Below are 14,845 nucleotides of genomic sequence, written 5' to 3'. Positions count from 1 at the left end.
AGTGCAACCCAGCAAGTCAGTATCTCTAACCCCAAAGATTAAGACCAATATTGAGTCACATTATTTATGGCCAAGCTTTGATGGGATCTAATTCTGTGTTACGAGATTTAGGGTAGGTGGCAGAAATCTAATAGCACATAYGCACAGACAATATACAATGTTCACTCAGGCATCATTCAGAGTTTTACTTTTATTTATTTATTTTTTGCCTTCTGGATCATCAACACCCTGGTTGAACCTTCTTTGGGATTCCTCCCCCACCTCCAGGAGGGCAGCACAAGATCCCCCAACTTGTTCAAGCAAATGAACAACAACAACTAAAAAAAAACCCCAAAACAAAAAACTCTAACCAACTCAAAATTGCCAGTGAGGTCACTCAGCATGGGGCCAAATGCTTATTTTGGGGGGGTGGCAAAGAATTCAGTGGCAGTTCTGGCTTCAAAAACCAGAGTGGAAAGGAGGCCTATAAAGGGGAAAATGGGCTAAAAAATACTTAGCAACCCTTCCTCTACCCAAAGAGCAGGGAGATAAGGAAAAAATAGTCATCTGATTACACACAGGGTATATATTTTTACACACACTTCTACACACATCTAGATATAGTACATGTAAAAATATATGCTATACATACGCCCATTCTCAYCTAAGGTGCTTTTAATACACCATCTGCACTGTGTGTATGGGCATGTATATGTGTGTATGAATTAAATGTACAGGTACTAAGTGTATATGTGCATATGTACACATACATACAGGCAGGCAGCCTACCATCAGCTACCCTCACCTTCCTCTTTGTACAAAACCCAGTCCTCCCACCCTGTAACACCATCACATTCCCTACCCCAGCCCACTTCATAACAGATCCCCCAGTGTAGCAGCTTCTTTCTCAAGCAATTCAAGGAAAATAATTAAAGGAAGGAAAAAAAAAAAAAAAAAAAAGCAAAGTGTGCGCTCACGCCCATATTTTCTCTATGGTCCTTCCAGCTCCCCTCCTGTGCCAGGAGTAGGGTACATATTTTCCTCTTGGGATCAGTTGACCAAACGCTATCCCTTTCCTCCCAATGCCAGCTTATTGCACATATTTGTTTCTGGGCTGCATTTCAACACCTCTGCATTACATTCTATAGATCCTGTCATCCTCTCACTTCAATAAAATAGAGGAACACAAACCCACCACCATATCCCTGCCCTCCCATCCTCTTCCCACCCACTATCCCCATCAAAAAGAAAAAAACCCAAAACAAAATGAAAACCCCAAGAAAGGCTGCTTGCTAGCAGAGTGCAACAGTAGTACACACTGAATAGGTGTTCTCTTCGGGAGCTCTGTAGAAGAGAGGTTATTTCTAACACAGTAAACGAAGCCATGCAAAAGGTGAGAAGAAAGGGAGCAGAAGGAGGAAAAATTAAAAGATGATGAGGAAGAAGAGAGGTGAGGAGGAGGAAGAACACAGCATGGCAAGTGCTCAAGGCTTCATGTTTTGTTGTCCTCTTCTTGTAAACAAGCTAATAATTCTCATTAGATAGAACAAGTAAAAAGACTGAAGTTCCAAGTTGAGGGGCTGGAGTTTCCAGGAGTCTGTTCAGTCCATTCAGCAACACCACAGCCAGTGAGAGAAAAGAGGGGAATTTTCTTTCTTTTCTTTTTTTTTGTTTTTTGTTTTTTGTTTTGTGTGTTTTTTTTTTAAAATCTTCATTACTTAAAGCTGAGAGAAAAAAGCCAACTCAGGAGCCCTTTTCAAGGATGGCTCATTGTCTCTAGACTGAATAAATCACACTAGTTTAGAGAGAACCTTTTTTTTCCTTTTTAATGACTTATTAAAAACCACGTGGTTCCTTCCTCTGCCCCTCTGCTCAAAGGCGGGTCTGTGCCTCGGGGACGTAGATCTCGATGCTGTCTGCGCTCTCCGTGGCCGAGTTCTGCCGGACAGAGGCAGCCCGCTTGGCTGCCATGAGACGCTTGCGAGCTTCCTGGCGTTGCTTGTCTGAATCAGAGGTTTTGTCCCGGTTAAGTTGGGTTTTGGACTTGGCTGGCTTCTTTGGCACTGGAGGGGGTGGTTTCTTCTCTTCCTTTAGGGAGACAGTAAAGAAAAACCCGAACATAAAATAAAAATGCACATACAGAAGGTTGCTCTCTGTTATGATGGGGACTCTCCTAACCTGTGCCACTAACCAACAGCACTATGAGCGACAGGTGAAAGAAGCAGGAGCAGTTCTTCAGCAAGGCACTCATCATGTAATCAGTTCCCTAATTTCTAGAAGTGGATCACTGTGCATTTTAGTGGCACTAAGGCCTTCTGTTACGTGGACTGGGGTTTACAGCCTACTTCAGTGGCCCAGCTGTGGATCAGAGTTTAGCACCCAGCACTAAGGCTGGGCTTCATGCTGGAATTGCAAAATTTTAATATATGCTCATAGTCATGGTACTTTCTTCCCAAAAGTCTAGTCATTAAACCTGGCCCATGAACACAGCCCACACTGCATTTTTCAAAAGGTTCCATAGATGCTTTTTACACTACTTGGAACAGAATAGCTGCAACCTATTTATGCAGTGCTTAAAAACAGAAGCCTCTGTATTAACGCTCCAAAGGTATACTACGCATCTCTCCACTCTTCTCTCCATCGTAACATTTTTACTTAAGAGGAATGTTCTTAATGCATTGCAAATTGTGCCTGCAAACAGGGAGGATGGCTGATGGACACTGCAATCACTTACTTGACCAACTGTTAAAAGCATCATGAAGGGCAGATACATTATGGAGAGTTTACATGACACAAGTGGGAGATAGAGATTTTATAGATTTTTCCATTTGCAGATAGAAATAGCAGAAGAACCTCTGATACCCCAAATATCTGTGAGGTGTTTTGGCCACTAAGCTGTGCCACACTCACCTTTCTCTCCGGTGTCTCAGCCAACTGCCAGCTGTTAGCCTTCAGGTGGTACAGCTCATCAAATTTCATGCTGATGTCTTCGATGGACAACTGCAGGAGATCCCAAAACCCAGCTAGGTCCTGGGCTGTGGGTCTGGGATTGGCATTAGGGTTCTACATGGAAAAGAATAAAACAATTTATTAGAGAATATATCCACCCTGCCCCTGCCAACTGAAGTAGTCTGGGCAGCTTACAAATCCACCTTTTGTAATTTCACCCTCTTGACAACTGAAACTTCAAAGCCCATAGAAGACACTAGCCTTAAATGCAGACACAAGGCCATTATCTATAGACAACACTTTGGTCTACAGATCTGGATGGTGTTTTTCTTACACAAGCCCAAAGAAGAATCCTGAAAAGGCACCCTGATAGCAGAAAGCAATAGCTCCTTTCTTCCAAAGGTTTCCCTGGCTAGTACTAATCCCACAGTGGCATCCAAGTGAAGGTCCCCAGAACATGCTTCAGAGCTGGAACACCTGATTTCAGGCAGAGTAATAACAGAATAAGGAGCTGGACAGCACACAACGTGCATCACAGCGATAACACTTGGAGAACTTGAATGCATCACTGTACAAAAATATAGCTTGTCACATGCAAAGTCATTTTGCTACATTCCCCAGCAAAACAATCTGGAAGTACATCAGTAATTTTCAAGTTAGGTTGAAAAATTAAGCACTAAAGGAAATTTCTGTCAAATAAAAAGAGAATTTCCCCAATTCCGAGGCATCTGAACTGCCATCATAGCCCTGGATTCTCAGAGAAACAAGGGATCAGATTGACACACAAACTGCCAAAGGAAGACCTCAACACAGAGCTTTGTTGAAAGCCTGGCTGCTACTTTCATTGCTGCTAATCTCTCAGTGGTGATCAGTCAGAGATCAGCAAGCAGATGTTCAACACTTCACCTCCTCCTCTACTTCCCGAGTTTCTCTAAGTTTCTTTGAAGCAAACTGCACCTCTGATGAAGTTAACAAAAATCCAGAACATGGTAAAACTTGAACCTGCCTCCTGTTCTCCCCCCTACCCCTGCAAAACTCCACACAGACGCCCACCTATCTCTAAGCTAGCCCACTTTGTTCTCAGCAAGTGCAAACCCTTGCATTACATTTGAAGAAATCAAATTCAAGTAGTACTTCACAACCACCTAGGGACAGTCCTGTGCAGATGATTAAGCTATCTACATAACCCACATGCAAACCAAGCATATTTAGAGAGGAACTGCAGGCTTTGTGATTCAGCTCAAAAAGCTCTTTATAAGCAAGAATAAAGAGGTCATTTCCAGGACACATAGCAGTAAGGCTAGGTGAGGATTCAGACTCTAAGTGTCTCAGAAAACATATTTAGCATGCCCCGATCAACAGTTCAAGGGAAATTCCCTTGTGCTCACATCAGCATCAAAATGAATTGTGAACACTCATCCTTGAGCAAATGACAGTCTAAAAATTGCACATTCAGAATAGACACTGAAGATGCTGGCATCCCGCTGCCCAGCTGCTGTTTTTAAAAACAGCTTTCATCCATCACTGTGTGATTGTCAGGTTGTGGGACACAGTAGCTTTGGATTTGCTGTACGGCACTGTTGCACTGACACTAGCCTGTTAATATCCACTCATCTCCCTGCAGTGCTCTTCAGACAACATCTGCCCCCTTCCCCAAATCAGGAGAAAGAGCTGGACTCACCAAGTTTTGTTCACAGAGTCCATGGAATTGCTGGAACTTCTGCGACATTAGTAACTGCGCACTGCCCACTGCACTGAGGACTTTTCCTAAGACTATAGGAGGAAAAAAAGTCTTGGTTAAACAGATTGTTAAACACAGCGAAATGCCTCCTACCACTTGTTTACTGGGATCACATTTGTTCTGTGAATAAAACTGTCCTTTTTACTCTTCATTTTAGGACACACACACCGATGACAGCCTACTATGATAAACAATGAGCTACTCCCTTGTCCCAGTATAATGATTTCTCCTTGTTCTTCTGCCACCAATCACTAGGATGGCCAAGGACATTTTGGGTGGCAGATAACACTTTCTGTTTGGAAAAAGGTGGCAGAGTAAGTGTCAGGTTGAGTAATTCTTGGAGATGTTTTTAAACACCTTCCTCTGTTTATTAGGAAAGAAGTTTCACAGATCCCTATAGAACTAACTACTGCCAGAAAAAGAAGCTTTATTCAAACTACAGTCAGTGGCTTTCTCTGCCCTCTACTATTGCTCCTTTTAGGACATCCCAAAAGGAGACAAACTGCACTGAGATCACTACACTGCAGCCTGAAGAAAGGCTGAAGGTCATTTAAGGCAGTATCAGAGAAGCCACCAGCCCAGCTTCAGTAACCTAACCTACAGGCACATGCTCACAGATCATAACCTGCTCTTCCACATATGAGGTAAAGGTGGTAAAGGCAGAAGATCTAACCTTTGTTTACCAGAAGGATTTCAAGTATGAACAGACTATGGCTTTTAATCATGACAGTTTAAAATCTAGGACTTAATGCTGTACTCAGTGGGGTCTCCAAGGAGCCTCTGGATATGGCTACATTCCCCTGCTCATTAACGGAAAACAATGCTGTATGAGACTCCCTTCCAGCAGGGCACTGGGAGACCCACAATGCATGCAAATGCTCCATGAACAGAGATGAACTGATGCCCCTCTCCCTCTTTGGTCTGCTGCTGCATCTACCAAACCAATTTTTAATGTCTGAAGGTCTGCATGTAATTTGGCAAGTGTAAGCCAGGCTCTCTCCATACCCTCTAAATTCTCATTACATAACTTACTAGGAGATTGCTCTTAATGCTACAGATAATGCCACACTAGTCCCAGCACGCAAGGCTGCAAAATAGCACACTCGCCACAGGCAGAGCAAGGACAACCTGATATATCCCATGCCCTGAACCAGGCAGAGCCTTGGCATTGCCTATCCAACTCTGCAGCCAGTATAGCATCTTAGTGCAATAGGGTTTGAGATTAGCTGCCCCCAACCTCCCAGAAACAACAGTTAGCTACAAACAACTCTCACCATCATTTCACTTTGTTAAAAAAAAAAAAAAAAAAAAAAAAAAAAAAAAATCAAACGGGTCCAAAATAAAGATCATGTCCTCTGCAACCAGGTACCTATTTCCACTGTGTGCACTTTATGCACTTTCTTCACCACAAGAAGCAGAGTTTTGCTTACTCAAATTTGAAAGTAAAAGAACAAGCCATCCCAAGTGAACCCTATGCAATTAGATGGCCTTGTGTTCATCACACATGTATTTTTGGCATATTTAGCATGAACTAAGTGAAGGTTGCCTATATGAAGGAGCCTCTTTGCTGTGAGGACAGGTTCACAGATTCAACAGATCAAACAGGTTCAGAAGCTATAGTTCCATCTGCCTCACTGCCAAATAGACTTTCATAAACCAGCTTGAGCATAACAGGATAGGCAGGAAGAAAGATCCCATTGCCTCCCTAAAAGCAACCAATTCAACCATTTAGACGTCTTTCCTGGTTAGAAGCTGCCATCATCCCCTAAAGTCTTCCCTGCTGCATATTAGTATTATTTCCTACCCCATCTGCAAGACAAAGTTGGGGACATGCTCTATATCTTTTCCTCTTTCCTGTCCTTTTCAAAGACAAACTGTTCCTTGCTACATACACACCTCTGTTCTACCCTACTCTGCAGGCTACCAGCAGTTTAACAGCAGAAAGTGGATCCTAATGCTCAGCTTCAACTCCTTCTTAAAGGAGAGCTGCTAGGTTGCTCCAACCTGGTGTATAGAAGTTGGCAACACCCACCTTCTTCAGAGAGATTGTTCTCTTTGGTCTCCTGGTCCATCTGACGGCACCACCCTTCTAACCGCTCAGTTTCTGCCTGCAGCAGCTTCAGAAACCAGTACCCATCCCGCCGGCAGGCTCCTGGTTGTGTGGGTTCTGATGGTGAGGTGGAGGAAGTCTCAAGCCAAGGGTCAGGAGGAGGGAGAGAGGAAGGCTCCAGGGCTGGGTCATTGTTATCTCCATAGGAGAGGTTTCTCTTAATCTGTGAGGGCTTGGCTGGTTGCCTGGTACTGGCATCAACACTAACAGAGTTATTGTGCTGCGGGCACTCAGCAAGGCTTCTCTCAGATGATTTACAGCTAGAGTTATTAGGTTCTTGTGTGTCAGAGTCTGTGTCCTGTTTGGAGGACATGCTGCGAGAGTGGCTGCTTCTAGAGAGATCAAGAGCAAACATTAGATGGCAAAACTCAATCTGGCTGGCTGGCTTCACATGTTACAATAAAATTTGTTTATGATGTCTGCAGCTGAGCCTCATCCCTACAACCTCCCCCTCCTCACACACAAATACGCACACCACACATTCACACAGACATAATTATAAGGTTGCCTGCTTACTGCAATAGGCCATTTAGACAAGAGGACTGACGCACATCTGTAATTAAATCTTGGACTTTTTTTTTAAGACTTCGAACTCCCATTGATTTGGCTGTTTACAGAACAAGTACTTTTTGCAGTGCGTATATGCTGTGGAGGAGGAGCACTCAATAGACCCCCCCCCCATTCAACACCATTCGCATTGAAACAAAGATGGGGAGAAGAAGGTCTAAGCATGGGAAGTACGGTTCAAAAGAAAGGAGTAAGAACTACAAAAGCCTGCGTCTTTCACTTACCGCCACTCGTCCTCTACCTGTACCCCGATGGACTGGAATTTGGTGACTGGCGGAGGAGGCTCCTCTTTTACCACTGGCTGAAGGCAGTCAACCTTATTAAACAAAAGAAATACAGACAAAAACAGACACAAGAACTTGCTGCTGGAATTCACATTAGTTGACCAGGAGCAGCACTGCACAAACACACAGCATGCTGACACTACATGCCAGCTCAAGGGCTGTTTTAGGTGAGGCACAAAGCTACTGCTCAAGTCAGTCTCCACATGTGTACTAGAACTATATTTGGCCTGGCTTCTGCCAGGCATCTGCTAGAAGACTATCAAGCTCTGCCATCTGCCACTGTTTGCATGGCAGCAACATGCTGGGAAGGGCTGTGTATTCCTGAGGCAGCAGCTGTGTGTGTGCGGCATACAGCACAGGCAAAGACCAACAGCTTCAAGAGAGGGCAGCAATCTGATTAAGATAGACAACAAAGTCTGGTCTCCTTTCTCTCAAGGATTGACACCCTCCATAGCCCTGGATAAGAGGGTTAGGAGGTTTTAGGAAGGAAATCCAGGTAGTGAGGCAGATGGCTTAGGAACAGTCTGGGGCAGGGAGTGAGGGGAGAAGGGGAAGAAGAGGCCAAGTTAGTCAGCCTCTGTAATAAAGAGTTCTCATCTGCCCTTCCACAAGTTGTGCAGAAAAGTCTTCACTGTAATATGTACCTAGCTGGCCATCTAGCCTTGCTGCAAAGCCAAGGAGAACTTGATACGGAGCTTTATCATCATCAAGGAGAGACAATGAATGTTGGCAGAGCTCCCAGCAGACAACACTCACTACACTCAACTACAGACAAGATGGGAGACTACAGACTGACCTCAGCTTCAGTGCAAATTTTAAACCAGCTGTAGCAAGTGTACAAGCCTGAGGGTGAAAGTTATGAGAATAGAGACAACAGCTGAAAGGGTGTCTGTGACAGTGCACACACGTGGTGGCCACAAAGCACAGATTCTGCATTCAGGCTTGCCAAAGTGCTTAAGTTCCTATTTGCAGGTTATAACCTGCAGCATTCAATAAGTACTTTGGGACAGAACTGATGCTTACAGTAGTTAGCCATCTATATCAGAGAAATCTGTCCACACAAGAAGAGATAATTGCAGATGACTTAAAAATTTTGCCAAATAAAGCATGGATTTACTCTACTCCCCAACTGCCTCTCCTTTGAGTGCATAATCAACATCTCTTTTGCATTGATTTGCAGAGTTAAAAAACTTCTGTCAAGAGAAGCAGCAACCTGCTGGCACAGAGAGTCAACACAGGGGAATGGTGGATGCTGAGGTAGTGCTCCTTCCTGCCTACAGCTTTGTAAGCCATTTCACACTACATAAGTCCTAAATATACCTAGGTCTTAGATAGAAGGGTCTGCCTCAGGAGAAAGCTGCCCCTAGAACCATGATGGACAAGGAGCAGGCTGACTTGAATACATAGTAAAGATCACAGTATCAGCACATGCATATCTGCAGCAAAAAGCCTTTTTAAAGAGGCCCACCCAGTTAACAGGTTTCCAATTGTGTTATGAAGTACTTTAACTTTACCATAAAGTAACTTACTCCTTTCCTGTCTGTTGTAAGAACACTTTGCTGTGTTTCACCTCTAGATAGATGGTAAGCTGGTTTTAAAAGCTATTTAATTTCTTTTGGCATTTTGAGTGGGTTCAGATGCACATTTGGCTGCACACAACACACATACTAAACGGATGAGTTAAGGATGTTCCTTAGAACATAAAAGAGAACAAACAATTCCATACTTGTATTCCTATAGATGACAGCTTTCTTTTAGGAATGTTCTCCACTTTAGGCTCTTCACTAGTCAGAGTTCCTTTGTCACTCTTCAATGTTGCATTTTTCTGGGGTAAATCTGGAGTCTCTCTAGCTGGAGTCACAACACTGCCTCTCGTCACGCTGGGTGTCTTGGTACTGTCCAAGCTGTCTGAAGAATTGCTCAGTCCTGACTGGCTGGTCACCTCACTCTTGTGGTCCTGGCTATCCAGGTAGGTGTCTTGCGCCGATTCAGTGCTGCTCTGTACAGTGACAGAGATGAACGGCTTTGATGTGGTCCGAGGTGGGACAGGAGGTGGAGTCTTTTTATATGCCACTAGGCATGATGAACCTGCAGTAATGGAGGTGGGAAGAACAGAGGATGCAAGAGACAGATTGGAGAGAGTGACAGAGATACAGTAAAAGAGAACGAAAAAGCAGGTCAGTTACAACATTCAAAAGACAACCCCCAAGCAGAAGCTTGAGGCAGAAATACAGAAACACAGTCTACAGCCAGCAGCTCACACTGGATAACCCAAACCAAAGCATAAGGGGAAGCAGAAGGCAGAGCCACAGCTAGCTTGCAACAGAAGTCAAAAGAAATGCTGTGATGTATGAAAGGTTGGAAATGGAGAGGAAATACAGAGAAGCCTCCCAAGAATGCTACAAGGTTTGGCAGGTGCAAGCCTCCACGTGGGGGGAACTCTGTTTAAACCCTATATTTTAGTGTCCTAGAACAGCCGAGTGTCTCAGCTCTTTGTTCCCATTGGTTGACAAGTTTCAGTGTCTGGACCAGGCTGGTACTTTTTCCTACAAAAATGGAAAGAAGCCATAAAATCTGTTAGATCCTGATGCTGGGAATGCATGTCTGAAGTACTTTAAGAATTTATCTGCCACATTTCCATTCATATGCCCAGAGATGCCAAGCAGCACCGCCAACTGTTTTGTCGAGTGCCTATGCACCTTCACAAGGCAATGGCAATTTCTTTTGCCTGAATGGCAGTTGTTCAGTTTTGACTCAAAAAGCAGGAAACATACTGTATTTAGCACTTCCCTCTGCATGCATCTCTGCTCAGAAGACAGGATTAGTCAGGCAGGTGAGCTTGTGGGATGCAGTGGGTCTGAAAAGGACCGTGATCATCATCTCTAGGATTTCAGTCCCAAACGTTCCAAATCAAACTGCAACACAAGCTAGGAAACAGCATTCCAGTCTTATCACAAGCATAGTTACCAGAAACACCTCAAATATCCCAGTCTACCAAAAATGTTGCCTGAACAGATCACATCATGACAAAACTGTGATCTTTGAACAGACCTCATGAGACACACACTTGTGCCTTCCAGGACTTGCTAGAATAGAAGCGCAAAATCACAGAACATTAGAGGTTGGAAGGTACCTATGGAGGTCACCTCATCTTACCCTCAGCACAAAGCAACTTAGATGGAGTTGCTCAGGGCTTTGTCCAGTAGAGTTCTGAAGATTTGAGCATGGAGATCCCACCACCTCTCTGGACCCATATCCCAGTGTTTGGCCACCCTCACTAGGAAGAGATTTTTTTCTCCTACCTGACTAAAGCTACAAGCCCCAACTCTAATGTCACAGATGTTAAGGCATGAGCAGTACACATATCAGCACACTTTTGCTGGAATTAGACCTTGACCGAACCTTTTCTTTTTAGATATAAAGATCAATTACCCCAATACAGGAGAAGCACCAGGCTTCTTGCTAAGAATAGCTAAGTCCATGCCAAACAAAAGTCAAAAAGCTCTCACAGAATTTGTATCCATAACCAACAAGGCAGAAGAGCAACACCAGTTACCTCCTGCCCTATGATACACTAAGCCCAGCACAAACTGAGCAGTGTCATGATGGCCACAGGAGCAAGCCCAGTCCCTACCTACTTATCCCAGCCCTTACATCACCTGCTGCTGAACGCTCTGCATGACCGTAAGGTAGACTTGCAGTGAGAAACCACCTATCTGAAAAATAATCAGGACATTGAAGATAGGGTTATTTTTCAGTTTGATCTGTTCCTGATGCTATTCATGGTGCTGCCAAAAGCTGGTAAACCGCTTAGGTCATTCTGAGCCCACACTTACTGGATGCCCAGCCAGGACAGGCGCATATTATGCAATGTAAAAGCCATCCACCATAACTTCCTAAAAAGTCAGATGAAAGTGACCAAGAAAAGTCAAATGTTACTCCTGTCTTCAAAAAGGGCAAGAAGGAGGACCCAGGCAACTAGAGGCCAGCCAGCCTTATCTCCATCCCTGGAAAGGAGATAGAATAGCTCATTCTGGATGTCATCTCCAAGCATATGGAGGAAAAGAAGGTGCTCAGGAGGAGTCAGCATGGACTGGGCCTACTTTGCCCAGGTCTGTTTAGCCTGGAGAAGACTGAGATGGGATCATATCAATGTGTATAAGTACCTGAAGGGAGGGTGTCAAGGGGATGGGGACAAACTCTTCAGTTGTCCCACGTGACAGGACAGGAGGCAATAGGCACAAACTGAACCACAGGAAATTGTGCCTTGATATAAAGAAGAACTTCTTAACTGTGAGAGAGACATAGCACTGGAACAGGCTGCCCAGAGGTTGTGGAGTCTCCTTCTCTGGAGATATTCAAAACCCACCTAGATGTGATCCTGTCTAACATGTGCTAGGTGGCCCTGCTTGAGCAGGGAGGTTGGACTTGATGATCTCCACAGGTCCCTTCCAACCTTATCCATTCTGTGAAGTGCTCCAGGTTGTCACATTTATATGCCCAAACACAGCTATTTAGCCAATATGTTATTCAATCATGTGCAGTATAGGACTGGTATTGGAAGCTCATCACTAATGGATGACTAAAAAGGCACCAGCATTTTACTTCCTACTAGTTAGTCCCAAATTACTCCCTTTTCTTCGCAAAGTGGAACCTTGTGCATTCAGGCCAGCAGCAGCCTTTCCTGCAGGCACTGGAGCTGCACCAGCTCAGAATTGTCTTACTCCTCTAAGCAATTTAAGATCCCTCACCAGAGTGCTTCTTCTGGCAGTGGTAACAGATTACATGGTCCCTGACTGTTCTTTGACAAAAGCACTTGCACAACCACATGCTGAACTGCATCAGAGTTGACCTTTATCCAAAGTTGCTTTACAGCAGCTGGTTCATCATGCTTGAACATGCCAGTTCAAACTGCCAGTACAGCATAAGGCTAAAGCAACACAGTTCCTGTGCAACTGCCTCCCCTCTTTCCCCAGGTTCCCTGATGGACATCCCCAAAAGCTTCCCTAAGTGTAGCACATGTGTGGCCAGAGTAAAGCTTTACCTGTTACAGATGTTTTGCCTGTGCTGCCTACCCAGTCACAGAACATAGCTTGCTATACTGGTAAAGCATTCCTCATGCAAATACAGTTAAAACAATTTTGTCCCTTAACAGAGCCCTTCTCCCTTCCCATCAAAGGCTTTACTGCTAAACAAGCTCTCTTGGTGTGTGCTGAAATAACCCAACTGCCATAGACACCTACTTGTCCAGAAAATACCTAGAGTGCATGCTAAGAGTGTTAGCAATCCAAGTGTTTTGCTTCTCAGCACTCATGGCTGCCCACTATGTGGCAGTGGAGCTAGTGGACGCTTGTTGGAGCTTCAGGAGGTCAAAGTCCAGCTAGCTATGACAGCAAGAGAAAAGGAAGCCATTGAGCACTCAACAGACAAGAATGAGAAGTGCCCACACAATCATTCTGCCAGTGCTATGCAACAAAGAGCAGCCACTTGAACTGCCATGGTAGTTCCTGGGCCAAGCCTGAAACCTTGCTTGTACAGCTTGTACCAAGAGATGTGCACAGGAGCAACTCGAGCAGAGTAGCAGCAGAAGTACCCCTTCATAAGCTATGGCCACACTACCAGAAAGCAGGAAGTTCATCCTGCAAAGCATCACTACACCAGGAAGTTATGGTGGCTCTTATCAAAGACAAGCACAAGCCACCCAAATGGGTAGGTAGAGAAAGCCCATCCACATGGCCTCCGGTTAAATACCTTTTTTTCACCCTCTCGTATGGCCTGTCTGGTCTTTCCCATGTAGCAGTGCACAGCCCTGGAGTGCCAGATGTGCCAGGAACTGCTGTGACATCCCTTGCCACCCCAACAATGATCCTCTATGACAATGTTCAGCTTGCAGCAGCATGAACAGGAGGAGTTTGTGTTTCGCTTCTGCTGGCATGTTTACAAGCAGCACAGCTCAGGTTTCCCAGCTGCTGTTTATACCCATAGTGCTGTACTGTAATTAGCAAAGTAAATCAATTGCTCTCTCAAAATCAAACACTGCATCTAGGTAAAACAAGATGAGGACAGTAGAGTTCTGCCTAATCAGTCACCATTTCAGCACAGACAGGAAAAGGCATCAGAATTTCCTGGGGGGAAGATGAGTTTTCCTGTCTAACGTGCGCTAGGTGGCCCTGCTTGAGCAGGAGAGTTGGACTAGATGATCTCCGGAAGTCCCTTTCAACCTCAATCATTCTGCGATTCTGTGTGAGTGATGTTTGAGGTCACAAAGCTAAACTCCAAATTTAGCTTTCACCTCTCAACAGGCAGTAAGAACAGGGTTTGTGGTGCCTTATAAGGGGGAAGTGGCAGCTTCCCCTCTGATCTCTTCATTATATCCCACTCAGCTGAAAGGCATCATGGATTTTGCTAAAAGGGAATCCCATAGTACCAGCAGCAAGACATCCCCATTTACATAAGCATGGGGGATTATGCGAGCTATAAAAACAAGCCTATGGCTTCAACAACTAATACATCTGAGGAAGCCATAAAGATCAGGAGCCTTGAACAACCAAGGATGCTTAGGAGACTAGTGCAATTAAATTATTCAAACATCATTTCCACCAAGCTCAAGAGTGGTGCATCCCTATAAGAAGTCTAGCAAAGGAGGCAGGAGACCTGCATGGGTGAGCAAGGAGCTCTTGGCCAAATTCAGACAGAAGAAAGTACACAGAATATGGGGAAGAGGGGACAGGCTACTTGGGAAAATTATAGGAATGCAGTCAGAGTATGTAGAGATGCAAAAAGGAAGCCTAAGGCCCAGCTGGAATTGAGTCTGACAAGGGACATCAAGGACAACAAGAAAGGATTCTTCAAATACATCAGTAGCAAGAGGAGGACTAGGAAAAATGTGGGCCCACTACTGAGTGGGGTGAGGGCCCTGGTGACAAAGGCTATAGAGAAGGCAGAGTTACTGAATGCCTTCTTTGCTTCAGTCTTCACTGCTAAGGGCAGCCCTCAAGAATTCCAGAGCCTGGGTTTAAGGGAGAAAGTCTGTGGAAAGGAAGATCTTCCGTTGGTCAAGGAGGATACGATTAGAGATCTGGGCAAGCTTGACATCCACAAATCCATGGGCCCGGATGGGATGCACCCACAAGTACTGAGGGAGCTGGCAGATGTTGTTGCAAGGCCGCTCTCCATCTCTGAAAACTTGTGGAAAACTGCCTGAGAACTGGAAGA

General features: G+C 44.7%; 1 protein-coding gene across 1 annotated transcript in view; it reads right to left on the bottom strand.

Annotated features, from left to right (window-relative positions):
- Positions 1 to 160: 160 nt before the first annotated feature.
- DLGAP4 (DLG associated protein 4) overlaps positions 161 to 14,845 on the bottom strand; it is a 77,330-nt gene continuing 62,645 nt past the window's right edge. Inside the window, exons 5-10 of the mRNA XM_085302605.1 lie at positions 9,357 to 9,718; positions 7,571 to 7,662; positions 6,702 to 7,111; positions 4,610 to 4,701; positions 2,890 to 3,042; positions 161 to 2,067 (exon numbers count right to left, since the gene is read on the bottom strand). Of these exons, the coding sequence (XP_085158731.1) occupies positions 1,852 to 2,067; positions 2,890 to 3,042; positions 4,610 to 4,701; positions 6,702 to 7,111; positions 7,571 to 7,662; positions 9,357 to 9,718 (1,325 nt within the window). The 3' untranslated portion in view covers positions 161 to 1,851. The remainder of the gene's footprint in view (positions 2,068 to 2,889; positions 3,043 to 4,609; positions 4,702 to 6,701; positions 7,112 to 7,570; positions 7,663 to 9,356; positions 9,719 to 14,845) is intronic.

Source organism: Rhea americana, unplaced genomic scaffold (assembly GCF_003343005.1).
Source record: "Rhea americana isolate MKP2758 unplaced genomic scaffold, rheAme1 scaffold_190, whole genome shotgun sequence".
NCBI lineage: Eukaryota > Metazoa > Chordata > Aves > Rheiformes > Rheidae > Rhea > Rhea americana.
The sequence above is the reverse complement of the archived record's forward strand: the minus strand, read 5'-3'. Positions and strand labels throughout refer to the sequence as shown.